General features: G+C 41.7%; 1 protein-coding gene across 1 annotated transcript; it reads left to right on the top strand.

Moving 5' to 3' along the window:
- The first annotated feature begins 3,052 nt into the window (after positions 1-3,052).
- LOC142046372 (kinesin-like protein KIF13A) lies at positions 3,053-8,429 on the top strand. Its single transcript, XM_075062868.1, has 4 exons — positions 3,053-3,506; positions 4,037-4,038; positions 4,110-4,203; positions 8,159-8,429. Exons 1-4 carry the CDS (start codon positions 3,454-3,456, stop codon positions 8,208-8,210), a joined length of 201 nt encoding a protein of 66 aa, XP_074918969.1. The 5' UTR covers positions 3,053-3,453; the 3' UTR covers positions 8,211-8,429.
- The last annotated feature ends 5,897 nt before the right edge of the window (positions 8,430-14,326 follow it).

Below are 14,326 nucleotides of genomic sequence, written 5' to 3'. Positions count from 1 at the left end.
CTTCGTTAGGTGGAGTCCGTCTCTGCCTAGCACTTCTCCTTCTTGGAACACCATCCCATGGTCAAAGAATCTAAAGCCTTCTCTCCGACACCATCTGCGTAGTCATTTGTTGTCTTCCACAATTCAACGGTCTCTATCCGGGCCTTTTCCTTCCACAGGGAGGATGGACGAGAACACCACTTGCGCCTCAAACTCCTTTATCCTTCTTCCCAGAGCCACGTAGTCTGCAGTGATCTGCTCAAGGTCATTCTTGGCAGTATCACTGGTGCCCACGTGGAGAAGGAGGAAGGGGTAGTTATCGGAGGACTTGATGAGTCTCAGCAGGCAGTCTCTCTGTCACATTGTGAATCCCCGCTCCTGGCAAGCAGCAGACCTCTCTGTTTTTCTGGTCGGGGCAGCAGATAGATGACGCAGTCCCCCTGAGGAGGGAGTCCCCGACTACCACCACCTGCCTCCTTCTCCTGGGAGCGGTGGTCTTGGAACCCCCATCCCTAGGACAGTGCATGTCATGCCTTCCAATCAGTGGAGTCTCCTTCTGCTCCCTTCTCTCAGATGTATCATCTAATCCACGTTCCGCAGTAGTACCTGTGGAGAGAACATGAAAACGGTTGCTCACTTGTATCTGCATTGCTGATACATGGATGCTCCTCTTTCTTCTTCTGGAGGTATGTGGTAGGCACTCCAGATATTCCTTGGGGGCATGTGTTCAAACAGAAACCTAAAGGGCAGAGAATGTGGTTTTCTCTTTATCATGTTGTCCCAGTGGGATCAGGTAATATGCACATTAAAGATTCACCATCAAGAACGACGGGCTCCCTAGCAAACAGTCCGAGGCATAGATTCATGGTGCACTTATCAACCACAGAGTGTCTACTTAGGATAGGGTAGTCTATAATCATCCTTATTTTCCCATTCCTCTTCTGGACCAGCACAATCAGAGAAGCGTATGGATTACGTGATTTGCAAACAATGATGAGGTTGCACAGCATCATCTGAAAGAGTGCAATCTTCCTAGAGTGCTTCAAGGGCTTGTGAATCTTGCAGTCTGATGTTATAGAATCATAGAATGGAAGGGATGAGAGGTCATCTGGTCCAGTCCTCTGCTTCCTTTGTGCATCTCCCATTCCACTTGGGGAACAAGGCCACCTGGGAGCTTTAACATTTCCTCAGTCGGATCCTTCCTTTCCTCAGACACTAAGGAACCCCCAAAGTCAAACCCTGCACAATCTATGAGTGGGGGCCTGGAGTTTCATGGGAGACTTCTGCTTAGGAGAAGTCTGCTCTCAGCTATCTTCCCCAGGCTCCTCCAGCCACAGCTCTGCTCTGTTGCCCTCTGGTCCCATCTCCCCCATTCACCCTGCTGAGCAGCTTATCCCCCTGGGTCAGCATCTCACAGGACTGGCTCTAGGTTTTTTGCTGCCCCAAGCAAAAAAATTTTGGCTGCCCCCACCTCAGCCCTGGGCTCCCCCCCGCACCCACTGCTGCCTCAGCCCTGGGCTCTCCCCTCCCCACCCATACCCCCTGCCACCCCAGCCCTGGGCTCTCCCCAGCCACACACCGTGCTGCCCCAGCTCTGGGCTCCCCCTTCCTCCCCGCCAGTGCCTCCCCACCCACACACCCCCTGCCACCTCAGTCCTGGGCTCTGCCTTCGCCACCCGGACCACCTGCCACCCCAGCCCTGAGCTCTCCCCCCCAGCACCTGCACCCTCCTTCAGCCCCAGCCCTGGGTCACTGGTAACTTGCTCCCAGGGCGGGTCATTCAGCAGGAATTTTGGATGTGCACAGAACACAGACAGGATTGGTTCCCAAATGGTTACATAACTCCAGTAAAGCGGAACAATTTTCAGCTTGTGTGATTGGAGGATATCTGGATGCATATTATAAGACTGTCCTCCATAAATGAGGAAAAGTTGAGTTGTCTTTATTATTCTTTTGTTCCACTCTTTGTTTCTATGGGGAATTTGCCAATGCAATATCACTGTCTTCCTTTTAAACAAATAAAACTTTAAAAACAAAAAAAGGCAATGGCTGTTGAAAATAGTAATTCCAGTCCTAAAAACCACTGGGAAATATTTCTTGCTCAATTTTATCCTACTTTTTCTACAGCAAATTACAGTGGATCAGTATATTTGATTTGGGAGAAATGAAGTAACAGTTGCCCAAATTGAGCCTCAGCATGCCTGAATTTTGAGGTGTTCAAATCTGGAAGGCAGATGCTAGATTCCCTTTCTGAATATTACCTAAATCTGGAAAGGAAGAGTCAATTTCTGCTTCCATGGCTCAGAAAAGGAACTCCTCCTATGTGCCTGGTACTGTATCTAAAGCTGCCCAGGTCCAGTAGAGCCTCTCCTCCCTTACTTTTCATTTTAAATTCTAGTGGGAGCCACTAAGCTCCCTTGCTAAGCTTCAAATATAGAGGGGCACTGTCTATTTCCACCCAATTCCTTGTTTGGGGGCTGCAAGATGAGGTCACACCAATACTCTTACTTCAGACTCGGGATGTCTTCTGAAGGGGATAGCTGGGCTAAAGCCTTCTACTCTTTGGGCACACTTGTTCCCCATTCACAGTGCCACCCTCCTCTAGCACTGAGTTCTCCATTCACATCAACCTGCCGCAAGAGGTTTCAGCTATCATAGTCCCTCCTCCTCCCTTTCTTGTTGATAACAGCCAAGGGAATGCTGGGTAATGTAGTTCTTTCCCTGCTCCAGAGCTGACTCTATAAGTAAGGAGCCAACCAAAGAAACTACAGCTCCCATGGGCCCCTTGTTGGTGCTCAGCTCCCGAGCAGGAGTCCTGCCAGCTGCTGCCCCTGCAAATGGGCTGCCTCAAGCACGTGCTTGCTCTGCTAGTGCCTAGATTCACCCCTGTCACCTCATCTCACTCCCTGCCTAACACCTGACCTCCACCAGGTAGCTTTTCACGGGCTTTTTCCCCCTACGCCCGCGCCAAGTAAGGCACTTCGCTCTTCCCTCTGCGCATGGGCAGAGAGGGAAACACGAAGGCTGTGCGCATGTCTAGGCGGCGGGGGCGGGTTACCTGGGACGTTCCATTCCACTCCCCCTGCCTGGGAGACACTCGGCTGTTTTCGTATCTTTCCGGAGACCCTCCCCCCACCCCCCGCCTGTCTCCTAGGCTGCTGCGGTCTGTGCGGCAAGGCGGTCGTTGTGGGCGGAAGATGGCGGTCGGGACGGGGCGGTGGCAGCGCCGGGCAGCGGAGCGGCGGGAGCTGTTATGCAAACGAGGCTAGAGGCGGGCAGACGCGGAGTCAGACAGACGGAGGCAGCCCGGAGCTGCTCGGCCGCCGCTCCCCCCCTCTTCCCCCCAGCGGGGATGGACCTTGGGGCTGCGCCTCGCCGCGGGCAGCGCGGGGCTGGCAGCGACCCGTCCCTGTGAGCGGCCCCCGGCAGCAGCAGCAGCAGCGGCGCTGAGGGAGCCGGGCGCCGCCGGGGAAGATGTCGGAGACCAAGGTGAAAGTGGCCGTCAGGGGTCCGGCCATGACGCAGAGGTAAAGACGCCCGCCGGCTGCCTCGGGAGACCCCCAGCCGGCACCGCCCCTGCCCTGCTTCTCCTCACAGACGGCCAGCGCCCGGAGTGGGTGGGGGTCGTCATGAGCTCACGGACCCCGCAACAATCAGTGAGCAAAAACTTAGCCCGGGGTGCGGCTGAAGCGTCCTGTCACAGCCGCCTGCCCCACGGTGCGGGTTGGGGGCGGACCCTGCTTTTTGCGATCACTTTGATACTGCCCCTCTTTCCCCCACGTGCACACCCGGCTCCCTTCCTCGGCTAGTGACTGTTCAGGTGAGCCTGCGGTTCCCGCAGCTTCTCCTCGGGGCTGCCTGGATGACCGCCCCATAAGGAGGGCATTCTCTAAACAACCCCGGGGATTAGCTAGCGCAGCCTCAAGCTCTGGGGAAAATACCAAACGCTTTCTTCCTACTCCCGCCCCCACACATACCCCCCCCCCCAGTACTGTGGGGTAAGGGTTGTTCTGCAGGTAGCTCGGGGGAGATGGTCGAAGGAGCCCAGTTTGGCAAGGGGTGCATGTGTCCTCTTCTGTGCACGAGGGGCTATTCTGGTAGGTAAAACCCTCTGGCATGTTCTCTTCTAGAGCTGGAGTTGAACACCAAATGTATTGTGGAGATGCAAGGGAATCAGACTGTGCTGCACCCTCCCCCTTCAAACATCAAACAGGGAGATAACAGGTACAAATAAAATATCCCTATCCAGAAATCCCTGCCCCACCTTGTCTACTTTGGGTTAAGCATGGGCTCAAACAATGAGTTGCTTGTGTGCTTTTGTTAAGAGAGAAGCAGCTTCTTACTAGTGCTTCAGCTACTTTTGGAAGCTCTTTAGAAAAAAGTCCAGTAGCCTGATCCTCCTTTTGCTTGCAGCTGTGTAAGATGCCAGTAACATCAATGGAGTTGCATCCAGAATCAGACCCCAAATTTCTTTATCCACACACTGTCAGAGGAATTTGGGGGGGCAATAGTATTACTTTTTCAGAGACAAAACATCATTAGTAGTTTCATATATGTTTAAAGATTTATGCTTTCATCAACTGTTAGATAAGATTAATTAGTGGTGGGATGCAAGAAACTGAAAAGTCCATAATATTTTTGGCAGTTTCATTAAGGAGATTCTGTTTAATGAGTTGCTGTAACCTTCAGGTTTGATTTGTGGGAACAAAAGTTGTGTGCTGGATTTTAGAGGCTGGAGGAGGGTTTTTTTAAGGGCTGTATTTACCAGATTGCAACATATTTGCATTTGAAAAGTTGTGACTGCTGGATCCCTTATTAATTCCGTGCTGTTCTGTGAAGCAGTATAAGAGAGTCCACTAAAATAATTTGGAAATCTGGCACTTACTTGCGAAGTCCCTGAAAAGAATACTTTTGGAAATCATCCAAAATACCAAGGCACCAGATTGTAAAAATAGAGCAGAGCAGGAAAAGATTTTTTTCATTGGGGGGTGGGCGGCAGCATGAGGGGAAGAGTTGTATTGTGTGCTAATCTGTTCAGTTACCTGTTGATCCCTGTACTTTATGCTCTGAATGTATTTTTTTGCTTAAGAGCAGAAAATTGGGCAAATAATCATAGTTATGGCCATTGTCCCATAAGACTGCTTGCACATCTCATCATAGGCATGGCTTTGTGAAAAAAATGCATATGTCCATCTGAATTATTTGTGGTGTTGCTTTTTTGGTAGACATTATTTTACACTTTTATGATACTTTACATCTTAAAAATTCTGAGACTTCGTATGAGGTTCCACTTGCATCCCAATTCTGCAGTTCGATTAGTGTAATAAATCTCGTGTTCAGGTTTAACTTTATGCCATTAACCCTTTTGATGACAGCATAAGGAAGGCCAATCTTGTGGTTAATGCACTGTCTTGGGACTGGGAAGATCTGGATTCATTTCCTGGTTCTTTGCCGGACTTTCTGCATATCCTTGGCAGAGTCATGTAATCTCTCTGTGCCCTGGTTCCTCATCTGTAAAATGGGAATAATAAATATAGTCTTGGTCTCTTATTTATTTTGAATGTAAGCTTTTCATGGCACAAACTGTTTCTTACTGTGTGTGCGCGTATATAGTACCTGGCACAGTGAAACCCTCATCTTGATTGGAGCCCATAAGTGCTACTGTAATACAAATGTTCTAAAATGTGTAGGCTTCCCAGAACTTTGGTACTGCAAATTTTTTCTCCATACATATTTCATGATTTTGTACCAAACTAAAGGAAGAAATAAGCTGTATATAGTTCTTAAAAAACAAACCAAACCCAAAAAACAAATGTATAAATATACCAGAGTAGAATCAAGTAACTGTTCAAATAAATAAAAAGTCTACAGTTACAACAACAGCAAAAAAACCCTTTCTAAATTACTGGTAATAATCAACTTAAGGTGGGAATGTTACCCTCCCTGTGAAAATTGTTGCAGATATTTGGGAAAAAGCTATAATGCTACCATAATATAAGAGCACATGTGGTTTGTCTTTGTGGATTTGTGTTTCTTGCTTTATCACCTGTTATGCGCATATCCCTTTTTGACCTTGCTAGAATTAGGACCCATTCTGTCCTGATAACCACAGGTGTAGACCCTTGCAGCTGCATGGAATCCCATGACATAAACAGGGCTCTTTAACAGACACGGGTCTGCCCACTTGAAGCTCAGTGCGGTTTTGGGGTCTTTGTTGATTGTTAATATTTAATTTACGGTTTTGCAAAGAAAACTTCTATCTGACTTAGTGCATTGGAAATATCCTTAAAGTGTGTAATGTGCAATGGACTATGATCAGTTAACACTGATCATATTTGTTTTGGTCTAAATAAAATTAATTCCGTGTCTTCCAAATCTAGAATTTATGCATAGCTTTTTCCTGAAGCTTGTTTGATCCTCCTGGTGTTTAGGAGAACCATTTAAAATCCATTAATTTTAATATTAAATTATTGGATCTTGCGGGTTTTTTTCCTCATCTGAATAGTCACAGTACTCTTGGTACTGGAGAAATTCTTTGTTTTTATGCATTTCCAAAGGCACTATCTATATGAATTTAATCTGAATCACTGCAGCAGTGCTGCATGTATTTAGATTAATTTCTTAGCAGGCATAAAAGTGCCAAATGTGTTTTGGTTTTCTTTGTGTAGCTTGGTTTCATATTTCTGTTACACTATTGTTATAAAGGAAGATCTATTTCAAAATTAGAATTTCACTTGTTAGGTTGCTGGTTGATCATTTTACCATTACTTTTGCTCGTAGTTGCATATTAAAGATGAATAGCTGTATGTCTAACCAAAATTAACTTGTGTGGAAAGCCTCGGGGCACTGAGTGGGGTCTAGTTTTGTCATCTTTACTCTGCTGGATGGTTTGTCATCCTTTGAGTTCAGTAAGACTACTTTTTACTCATTGGGAGTAAGCATAGCTCAACTGGGCCTGAAGTGTGTGAAGTCATTTTTCATTTAATAAGAGTTGTTCACACTTGTGAGAGACGAGGAGGGGAGAGGCAGTGGAGATAATGTTGGAAAAAGTGATAAAAATTTATATTGTTGTGCTGTCATTTAAGCTGGCAAATGTAATATTGAAAAAATGCTTTTATTGTTAAATGAAAGTAAAAGTTTATACTGTGATTCATAATGAGAGCAAGTGGATTCTACTAAAGGAGGCAGGCAGGCTTGGCTTCCATAATTGCTTTTCCTTAATGGAATTAAAGCCAAGAAATCAGTGATGGTTTAAAAAAAAGGTTTCAGGACCTCCTAGAGTTACAGTTTAAAATGCACAGAACAGATTATATAAAACAAAATGATCAGACAGAACTTTCATCCACATTTATAATTAAACGTGCTGACGCTCATTTCTAGAAGATTTCCAAAAGCTAAACAGTTCTCAGATGATGAAAAGTGAAGCTGTACAAACTTGTCTATTTCATAAGGGTGGTTGGTTTTATTTTGGAATTATATCTAACGAATATATCCTCAGAGGTTTTTTTTAAATTTTTGTAAACTTTAGGCTTAATCTTCACAAGGGTAGGATTTTGTGGTTTACACAGGTGAGTAAATATTTTCCCCCATTTTGCAGGTGAGGATAACAAGGCAGTAGTTGTGACTTGCCTAAGACCACACAGTGAGACAGTGGTGGAGTAGTGGGGTAGATCCAACATTTTCTGACTCCAGGTCTCTTGCTCTAACCACCAGGTCACATTGCCTTCTAAAAAATTTAATAACAGAAGACACATCAGTTTAGATTACTTTGATCGATTATTAGTGTTTTCTCTTCATTTAGAGAACTACCCAGAGCAGGCTGGCCTACCTGCCCCCACAAACATATCATTTTCTAATTTTGTATTCAGCAAGGACATCAAAAGCTAGGAGAAGTTAACCAACTGCACTTTAGTCTCCATTGAGCTAGGGAGAGCTTATATGGTTCAATTTTTGACTCACATCAGGAAGTGAATGTAAAAAGGAACCATTTAACAGGTGCCAGTTACACCCCCTTCAATGCTGGGCAAAACATTGGAGTTGGGATCTTTTAGCAGTAAGATCAGGGCTGAGTGTAATTAGTAATAGCTGTAATTGTTTCTTTATCTTTAACTGTTAGCTGTACTTTTTTGTGGCTGGAGAAACACATCAGGAATGCCTTTTGTCTTTCCTCTGTACATAGGAGATTACTTGTCCATCTGAAGATGGACGAAAAAAATCAGATGCCCTACTAAACTCTTCTCTCTGCATTACTAAAGATATGAAACATTGTATCTCAACTAATATTTTGTTAGAAATGGATGTTGCCTTCCAGAGTTTATAAGCATATTCTGTTGTTTTTATATCTTTCTAAATAGTTCCATCCTATTGCCTGAAATAAATGCTGCAATATCCAATCGAACTGCCGAGTGATTAGAGCCGATTAGGAAATGGAATAAAAGTTTCTGTTGAAACATTTGTTTCTGGGTATTTGTTTCTGTTGAAATTTTTGTCTTATCTCTGAAATTTTCCAGCTCGTTTTGGGAGTATTATAAGCTCCTGCTTTGCATTTAGAACTGCTATGCCATTGTAAAGTAATCTAAAATGGACTATTCTTTAGATTCCTTTGCATTTGTGCTAGGGTTCTGGTTGCTAATTGGAATAGATTTATCCCTCCCTCCCCATCACCACCAACTTAATTTCTAAAGAATGTGAATTTAGAAAAACAAATCTTGTTTTGAATTCCCTAATGACTCTGGTACATACATTAATCCTCTGTCCTCCCTTTTTATTTACCAAGTTATCTGCATCTTGACTAAAATAAGGAAACCAGAGAACTTGCAGAACTGAAATATTACTTTATAACTACCCAATCTAGGATTGAAACCAGGGAGATTTATTGGGCAATTTATTGCATTAAAGCATATTCTTGTGCAAACTTGTCTTTGTTCAAATACTTAAATTGGAAAGAAAGTGAGAGGTCATTAGCATGTGTAGCTGAACTTAAATATACTATTTAGGATAGAAAGTGTCCTTTTTAAATTCTTTTTAAATACATCTTAACTTTTTCTGCATGCATTTTGTAAGGTTTCTTGTGAATAAACCATCCGCCCTGCCTTCTCCCTTGACCTCTTTGTGTAACTTACCAGTTTTTATCAAAGGTTAAATCCTGCAAGCATTACTTGAGCAAAACTTTTATTGTGGTAATTGTAGATTGATAAGAGCTATGGAATAATATTGGGTGGTGTTCTGTAATGTTTCCCGGTTCCTCTTTAGGAGTTTTGTAGGCTTCTCTGCTTTTTTAAAATAACTGTTTATTACCTTGGAGGCACTAATTTCCTAGCTAGTTAATATTATTTAAACAATTATTTAATAGATTTCTTTCCTAAACAATAACTCTGCTTTTCTTTCTGCTCCTTCTTGTCCCCAGAGGAGGGGGAAACCATGAATCAGTATAAACTTCAGTGGTTGTGGTTTATGTTTTGATTTAACACTATCTGGATCATCAGAGGAGACTGGGAGGAGAAGGTCACTGCTCTGGGGAGTTTGTGTGTGTTGTAACAGTCAGTGCTTTAAACTGAAACTTGTCTGAAAGGAGTGTCAAGTGAAATGAGACAGCTGCTAACTCTCCACATGTCTGAAGGAATTATCAACCAGACAGAGACTTGGATGCATGTGTTCTAAATAATCACCTGCCTGAGGTAGTGGGTAGAATAACAACCACCATTGCCTTTGTTTATAGGAAATTGTAAAAGTAATCTGACTTTGACCTCTCTTAAATTAGTTTTTCTGTTATGCCTCAGTGTTCAGGTTGTGAACTAGTAGCTTTGAATCCTCTTCCAAGAAGAGGTGCAGTTGCTTTATGGAATATATGAGGTGGGAAATTGCATTCCAGAACTGTTTCAGCAACATTTCACTTAATTTCATACCTGAATCATGATTAAGTCCTGTTCCAGAAGAGTGCTGTTCTCAAATTCCACATGATTAAAAATCCTAGAGTTCAGGTTATGGGTATGTGGCAGTGCGGCTGCTCCCGAGGTAGCCTGAAGCAGGGTGAATGGGAAAACTATTGTTCTTTTAATAAGTTTAAAATCCAGACAGCTACAAGTACCTTGTGCTTGGGTCTATAAATGGCGCTGCTAGAGGAAGCTCCTGTTAGAGGTTCCTGGAATTGTAGGCAGACTTTTCTGAATAGAAGACATAGATTGGTGCATATCAGAACAAGAACAGAAGAGAAGCATTTGAGGAAAAGGAAAACTGGTCTTGGTGTTGTCTTGAATGGTTGTTCCCAGTTTTCCAGCCTTCCTTTACATGACCATGAGTGGAAAATTTATAAAGTGAGAGGTCAAAAAAGATGAACCAGTCAAAAGTTTCTCTTGCAGATCTATCCTAAAATGTTAGGAACACCCCACACAATGAAATGTTGAAGTAGTTTGTTAAAGAGATTAGCAACCCTGTAGATACACTTAAATCCTGTGATTGGTCTGAACGAGTATATTTACACCCGCTTATTATTTTAACCGTATAAATGTTTGTTTTGAGATTAGGATTACTGCTGAATTTTCCTGCTTTAAATGCTGAAAAGAAATACACATTTTTAAAAGACCTGTAATTTAAAAATAGATTTTTTTTTCTTTCCTAGTAGGGAGAAGGGAGAGGACTGTGAAGGAAAATCTTTAGGGTTCCCTTTCCGCCCTGTCAGTGAGCCTCGCATTTTATGCTTAAAGGTGAGCGAGTAGCTCAAGCTCTCTGCTTATTTGTTCCCTGCCTCTCTGTTAAGCCTCTTAATGGAAGAAATTAGTGCCAGTAATATTGAATAACTAATCACTGCAGGAATGTTGTACAGGCACTATAATATAACTGAATATTTTTTTTAATCATGCAATTCCTGGTCCTTTGTATGTGAGTGTTATTATAGGCTTCAGAATATGATGGCTCTGTAGCAAATACAAAACTACAATATAGTGAGAGAGAAAAAATTGTGCACATGCATTAAGCATGTGAAAGATTAAAGCCAGAGCTACCACTGTGCAACAATCTGTGCCTCAGCTGGGAGTGAACTTGGGACCTCGAGTGCCAAAGCACAGGCCTCTACTATGTTAACTCAAGGAGTAGCTCCATTAGCTGATAGTAGCAGTAATCTCTAACCCTCTGCATGGAGGGAGTAGTGAGTAGAAGTAAATAAGATTCACTTAGCCAGCATGTTAGACATAATTGTCAAAGGAAGCTTGTCCTGAGAGCCTGAGGTCCACAGCCGTTCAAATCCCTTTACAGCTTTAGTGACCCCTCCATTGATTGTTGGTGGATATTGAATAGGAGACTTTTACTGCCAAAAGCACAGGCCTCTATCACTTAATGACTCAGGGAGGAATTATGAGTTAAGGAGAGAGATGCTGCTGGCAAACAGCTTGAATATCGAGCAGGCAGTAACTGATCAGCATAAAGGAGTTATAGTAGCCCTTAACTTTGAGAGAAGCCTGTGCTGGAGAACTATTAGTGGAACTTATAACACAAGCAGACATATTCTGTATTCCCAGTGCTGGAGAGGGTGCTCCTTTATTCTGGTTCCATTTGGAAGGGAAATGAACCCTCTTCCAATACTGCAGGCCTGGGTCAACTTTGCTAACTCACCTCTCAGCAATTTTGACACTTGCTATTCTGGTAGTTTTTTTTCATTTAAAATTTGAATATTAAAAACTTCAATGTATCTTGAGGGAACTTCCTGTTAATTCGGTAACAAATATATCCTGAGCTAATAAATTCCCTTGTCATCAGCCTTATATATATATTTTTTTCCAGCCCATAATGCTGAGTGGGACACACTCTCAAATAATGCTATATTGATAGCTTGTGAGAGATACTAGGAATTAATCTGAAGCAAGTGGCTTCACATAGTCACTAACTACTTTTCATCACCATTAAACTGACTTGGATTTGAACTAATGACCTAGAGATATGACGTTTATACGTTACTAGTTGAGTTGTGTTTGGACAAAGATTAATTCCTAAATTGTTCTTTTGAGTGAAAGTAAATCAAACCTTGAAAGTCATTTAAATGGAGATCTTTGCATTCAACAATAGTACTTAGCACTTTCTATCAAAGACTCTCAAAGCACTTTGTAAACATTAATTATTCAAGCCAGTTGCTTTGGCTGGAATTTTATGTATGTGCACATGTACTCAGAAAAACATTTTTTGAAAATATATTAACATGCATAATTTCTTTTAATGCAGCGCCTTTCAAAGTAAAATTTTACAGCACAAACTATTAGAAGTATATGAACAGTTGCTTTAAAAACGTTGCTGTAGGTTAAGTGTTTTAATCTAATGTATAAAAAATACAACCTGTGTGTGTGTAAAAAGCATGGCCATATTTTATTGGACAGGTATGAAACTCATCTAGAAACTTTAGTTCAAAAGTAAAAATGAACTAATTACACACTTCCATTTTTTTGAGTGGTTAAGATTTCTTTACTTTGAGTGTCGCTCGTTTGTGTTTATGTATCAGAACCAAAACAAAAAACTTGGATTAAGTGATATTCAAAAGCATCCACTGAAATCAGGCACTTTTTCTTCTCCAACTTCTTACTTTGTAATTCCGAATAGATTCCTGACATATTTGAGAAATCAGTTTTATGTACATGTAGATATGTAAACTTATCTATTTTGCTTAGTATTGTGCTGATGAATTGCTGATTCTTTTCACATCTTTGAGTAGATAAAGCTTGTGGTTTCATGATTCTTTTTGTAGTAACTTGAGGGCAGTATGTGTGTTTGCTTTCCATTTTTCCTTCTATCTTTGGAGTCAAAGTGAAATCCTGAACAACGTGATTGATACCCACTTCCTGAAATGAAGCTTATCTTTCAAAATTACTGGAGGGAGGGAAACAGCTCACTAGTTCATAACCTGTGAAGTAAACATTGTTAGACTTCGTGTGCATTTACTTGTATCAGATAAATACTCACTGATAATTTTGGAAATATTCTTTTTAAATTTAGATTTATTTTAGTTGGCTGCAATTAAAAGTGCAACTTCTATATGGAAATATACTATTTCATTTATTTTACTTCTCTAAAACACAGTACTTTAATCTTTGTTTTCCCTATGTTTTGTACTCTTTGAGCCTAAATCTTTTGGATTCTGAGCTTTTCATGAAATATGTTGGCATGCATTGCTATATTCCCTATTGTACACATGACTGTAAGTGAAAAATTATTTCCCCCAAGATTACATGGCAATATAGCTATATACTAGTATCACTTTACCTGAATATTAATCCTTTAAAATGATATCCAGTTGTTAATTGAAGACTTACATTTTTGTTTTTAAATAATAAAATACTCAATTAAAAAAGACTTGAACAAATACCAAAACACTTACTTTCTAAAACCTGACAAAATTCAATTAATGAATTCACTAATTAACATATTTTTACAGAGGAACTAAGTCTGATCTGCAAAACACAGGCCACAGTTCTACTCACTAAATTAGCCAGCACTATGTTTTATGTTTCATAAACTGTTCTACTGTGAGGATAAAATGTGACTTCATACCATCTTTTCGACCTTCCTTTTGTTTAAGATAAAACCTGTATTTGAGAATATAGAAGTACTGCAGCTATACGTTGCAATATTCCTTTATAAAGGGTGATTTCATGAGTGTTCGCTCTCCTTGCTTTTTAAAAGTTGTTTAATATATAGCTTAATTGTCTTTTAAGCATTTTATTGTTGTGAGTAAAGACTTCAACTTCCTCTTGACAGTTTAGCTATTAGATAACTGCCCTAATTCATACATTAAGTGAGTTAATGTGTAATTATGAAGATAGAACAGTTCTTTTAGACTATAGAGTCTATCACCGTTCCCAAATTCTGTGCAAGTGAAATTTCTTCATGGGAGTATAGGAGTGTATTAAACTTGTACAACATTTGATCTTGGCTACCGTGAGGAATGTAATTTTTAATTTTCCAAGTTTATACCAAACAGTCTCTGCCAGACCTGTGAGTTTTGCAAGTTAGGCTTTGTCTACACTGGCAAGTGAAAGGCAAAACTTTTGTCCTAAAGAGATATTAAAGAAAAACACCCCACCGAAAGACACAAGTTTTGCCAATGACAAGCGCTGGTGTGAACAGCGCTTTGTCGGCAGAAGTGCTCTCCAGCTGACAAAGCTACTTGTTGGAGGGTGGAAGTTTTTTGTCGGCAGGAGAACTCTCTGCTGCTGACAAACAGCAGCTACACTGGGCGCCTTTTAGTGGCATGGCTGTAGCGGCACAGCCATGTTGCTGAAAGCTGCATAGTGTAGACATCGCCTCAATCTTCCCAAAAGAACTTTAAACTGACCTATTATGTCCCCTCAAGAAGATGGGTGCTGGC

This window comes from Chelonoidis abingdonii, chromosome 2 (assembly GCF_003597395.2).
Source record: "Chelonoidis abingdonii isolate Lonesome George chromosome 2, CheloAbing_2.0, whole genome shotgun sequence".
In the NCBI taxonomy this organism is placed as follows: domain Eukaryota; kingdom Metazoa; phylum Chordata; order Testudines; family Testudinidae; genus Chelonoidis; species Chelonoidis abingdonii.
This window is presented reverse-complemented; position numbering and strand designations above follow the sequence as displayed.

Bases quoted from the DNA above. Each gene is read 5' to 3' on its own strand.
- LOC142046372 (XM_075062868.1), top strand. From the start codon at position 3,454: ATGTCGGAGACCAAGGTGAAAGTGGCCGTCAGGGGTCCGGCCATGACG. The intron at 4,204-8,158 runs GTACAAATAAAA...CTCTGTACATAG, and splicing joins ATCAAACAGGGAGATAACAG to GAGATTACTTGTCCATCTGA.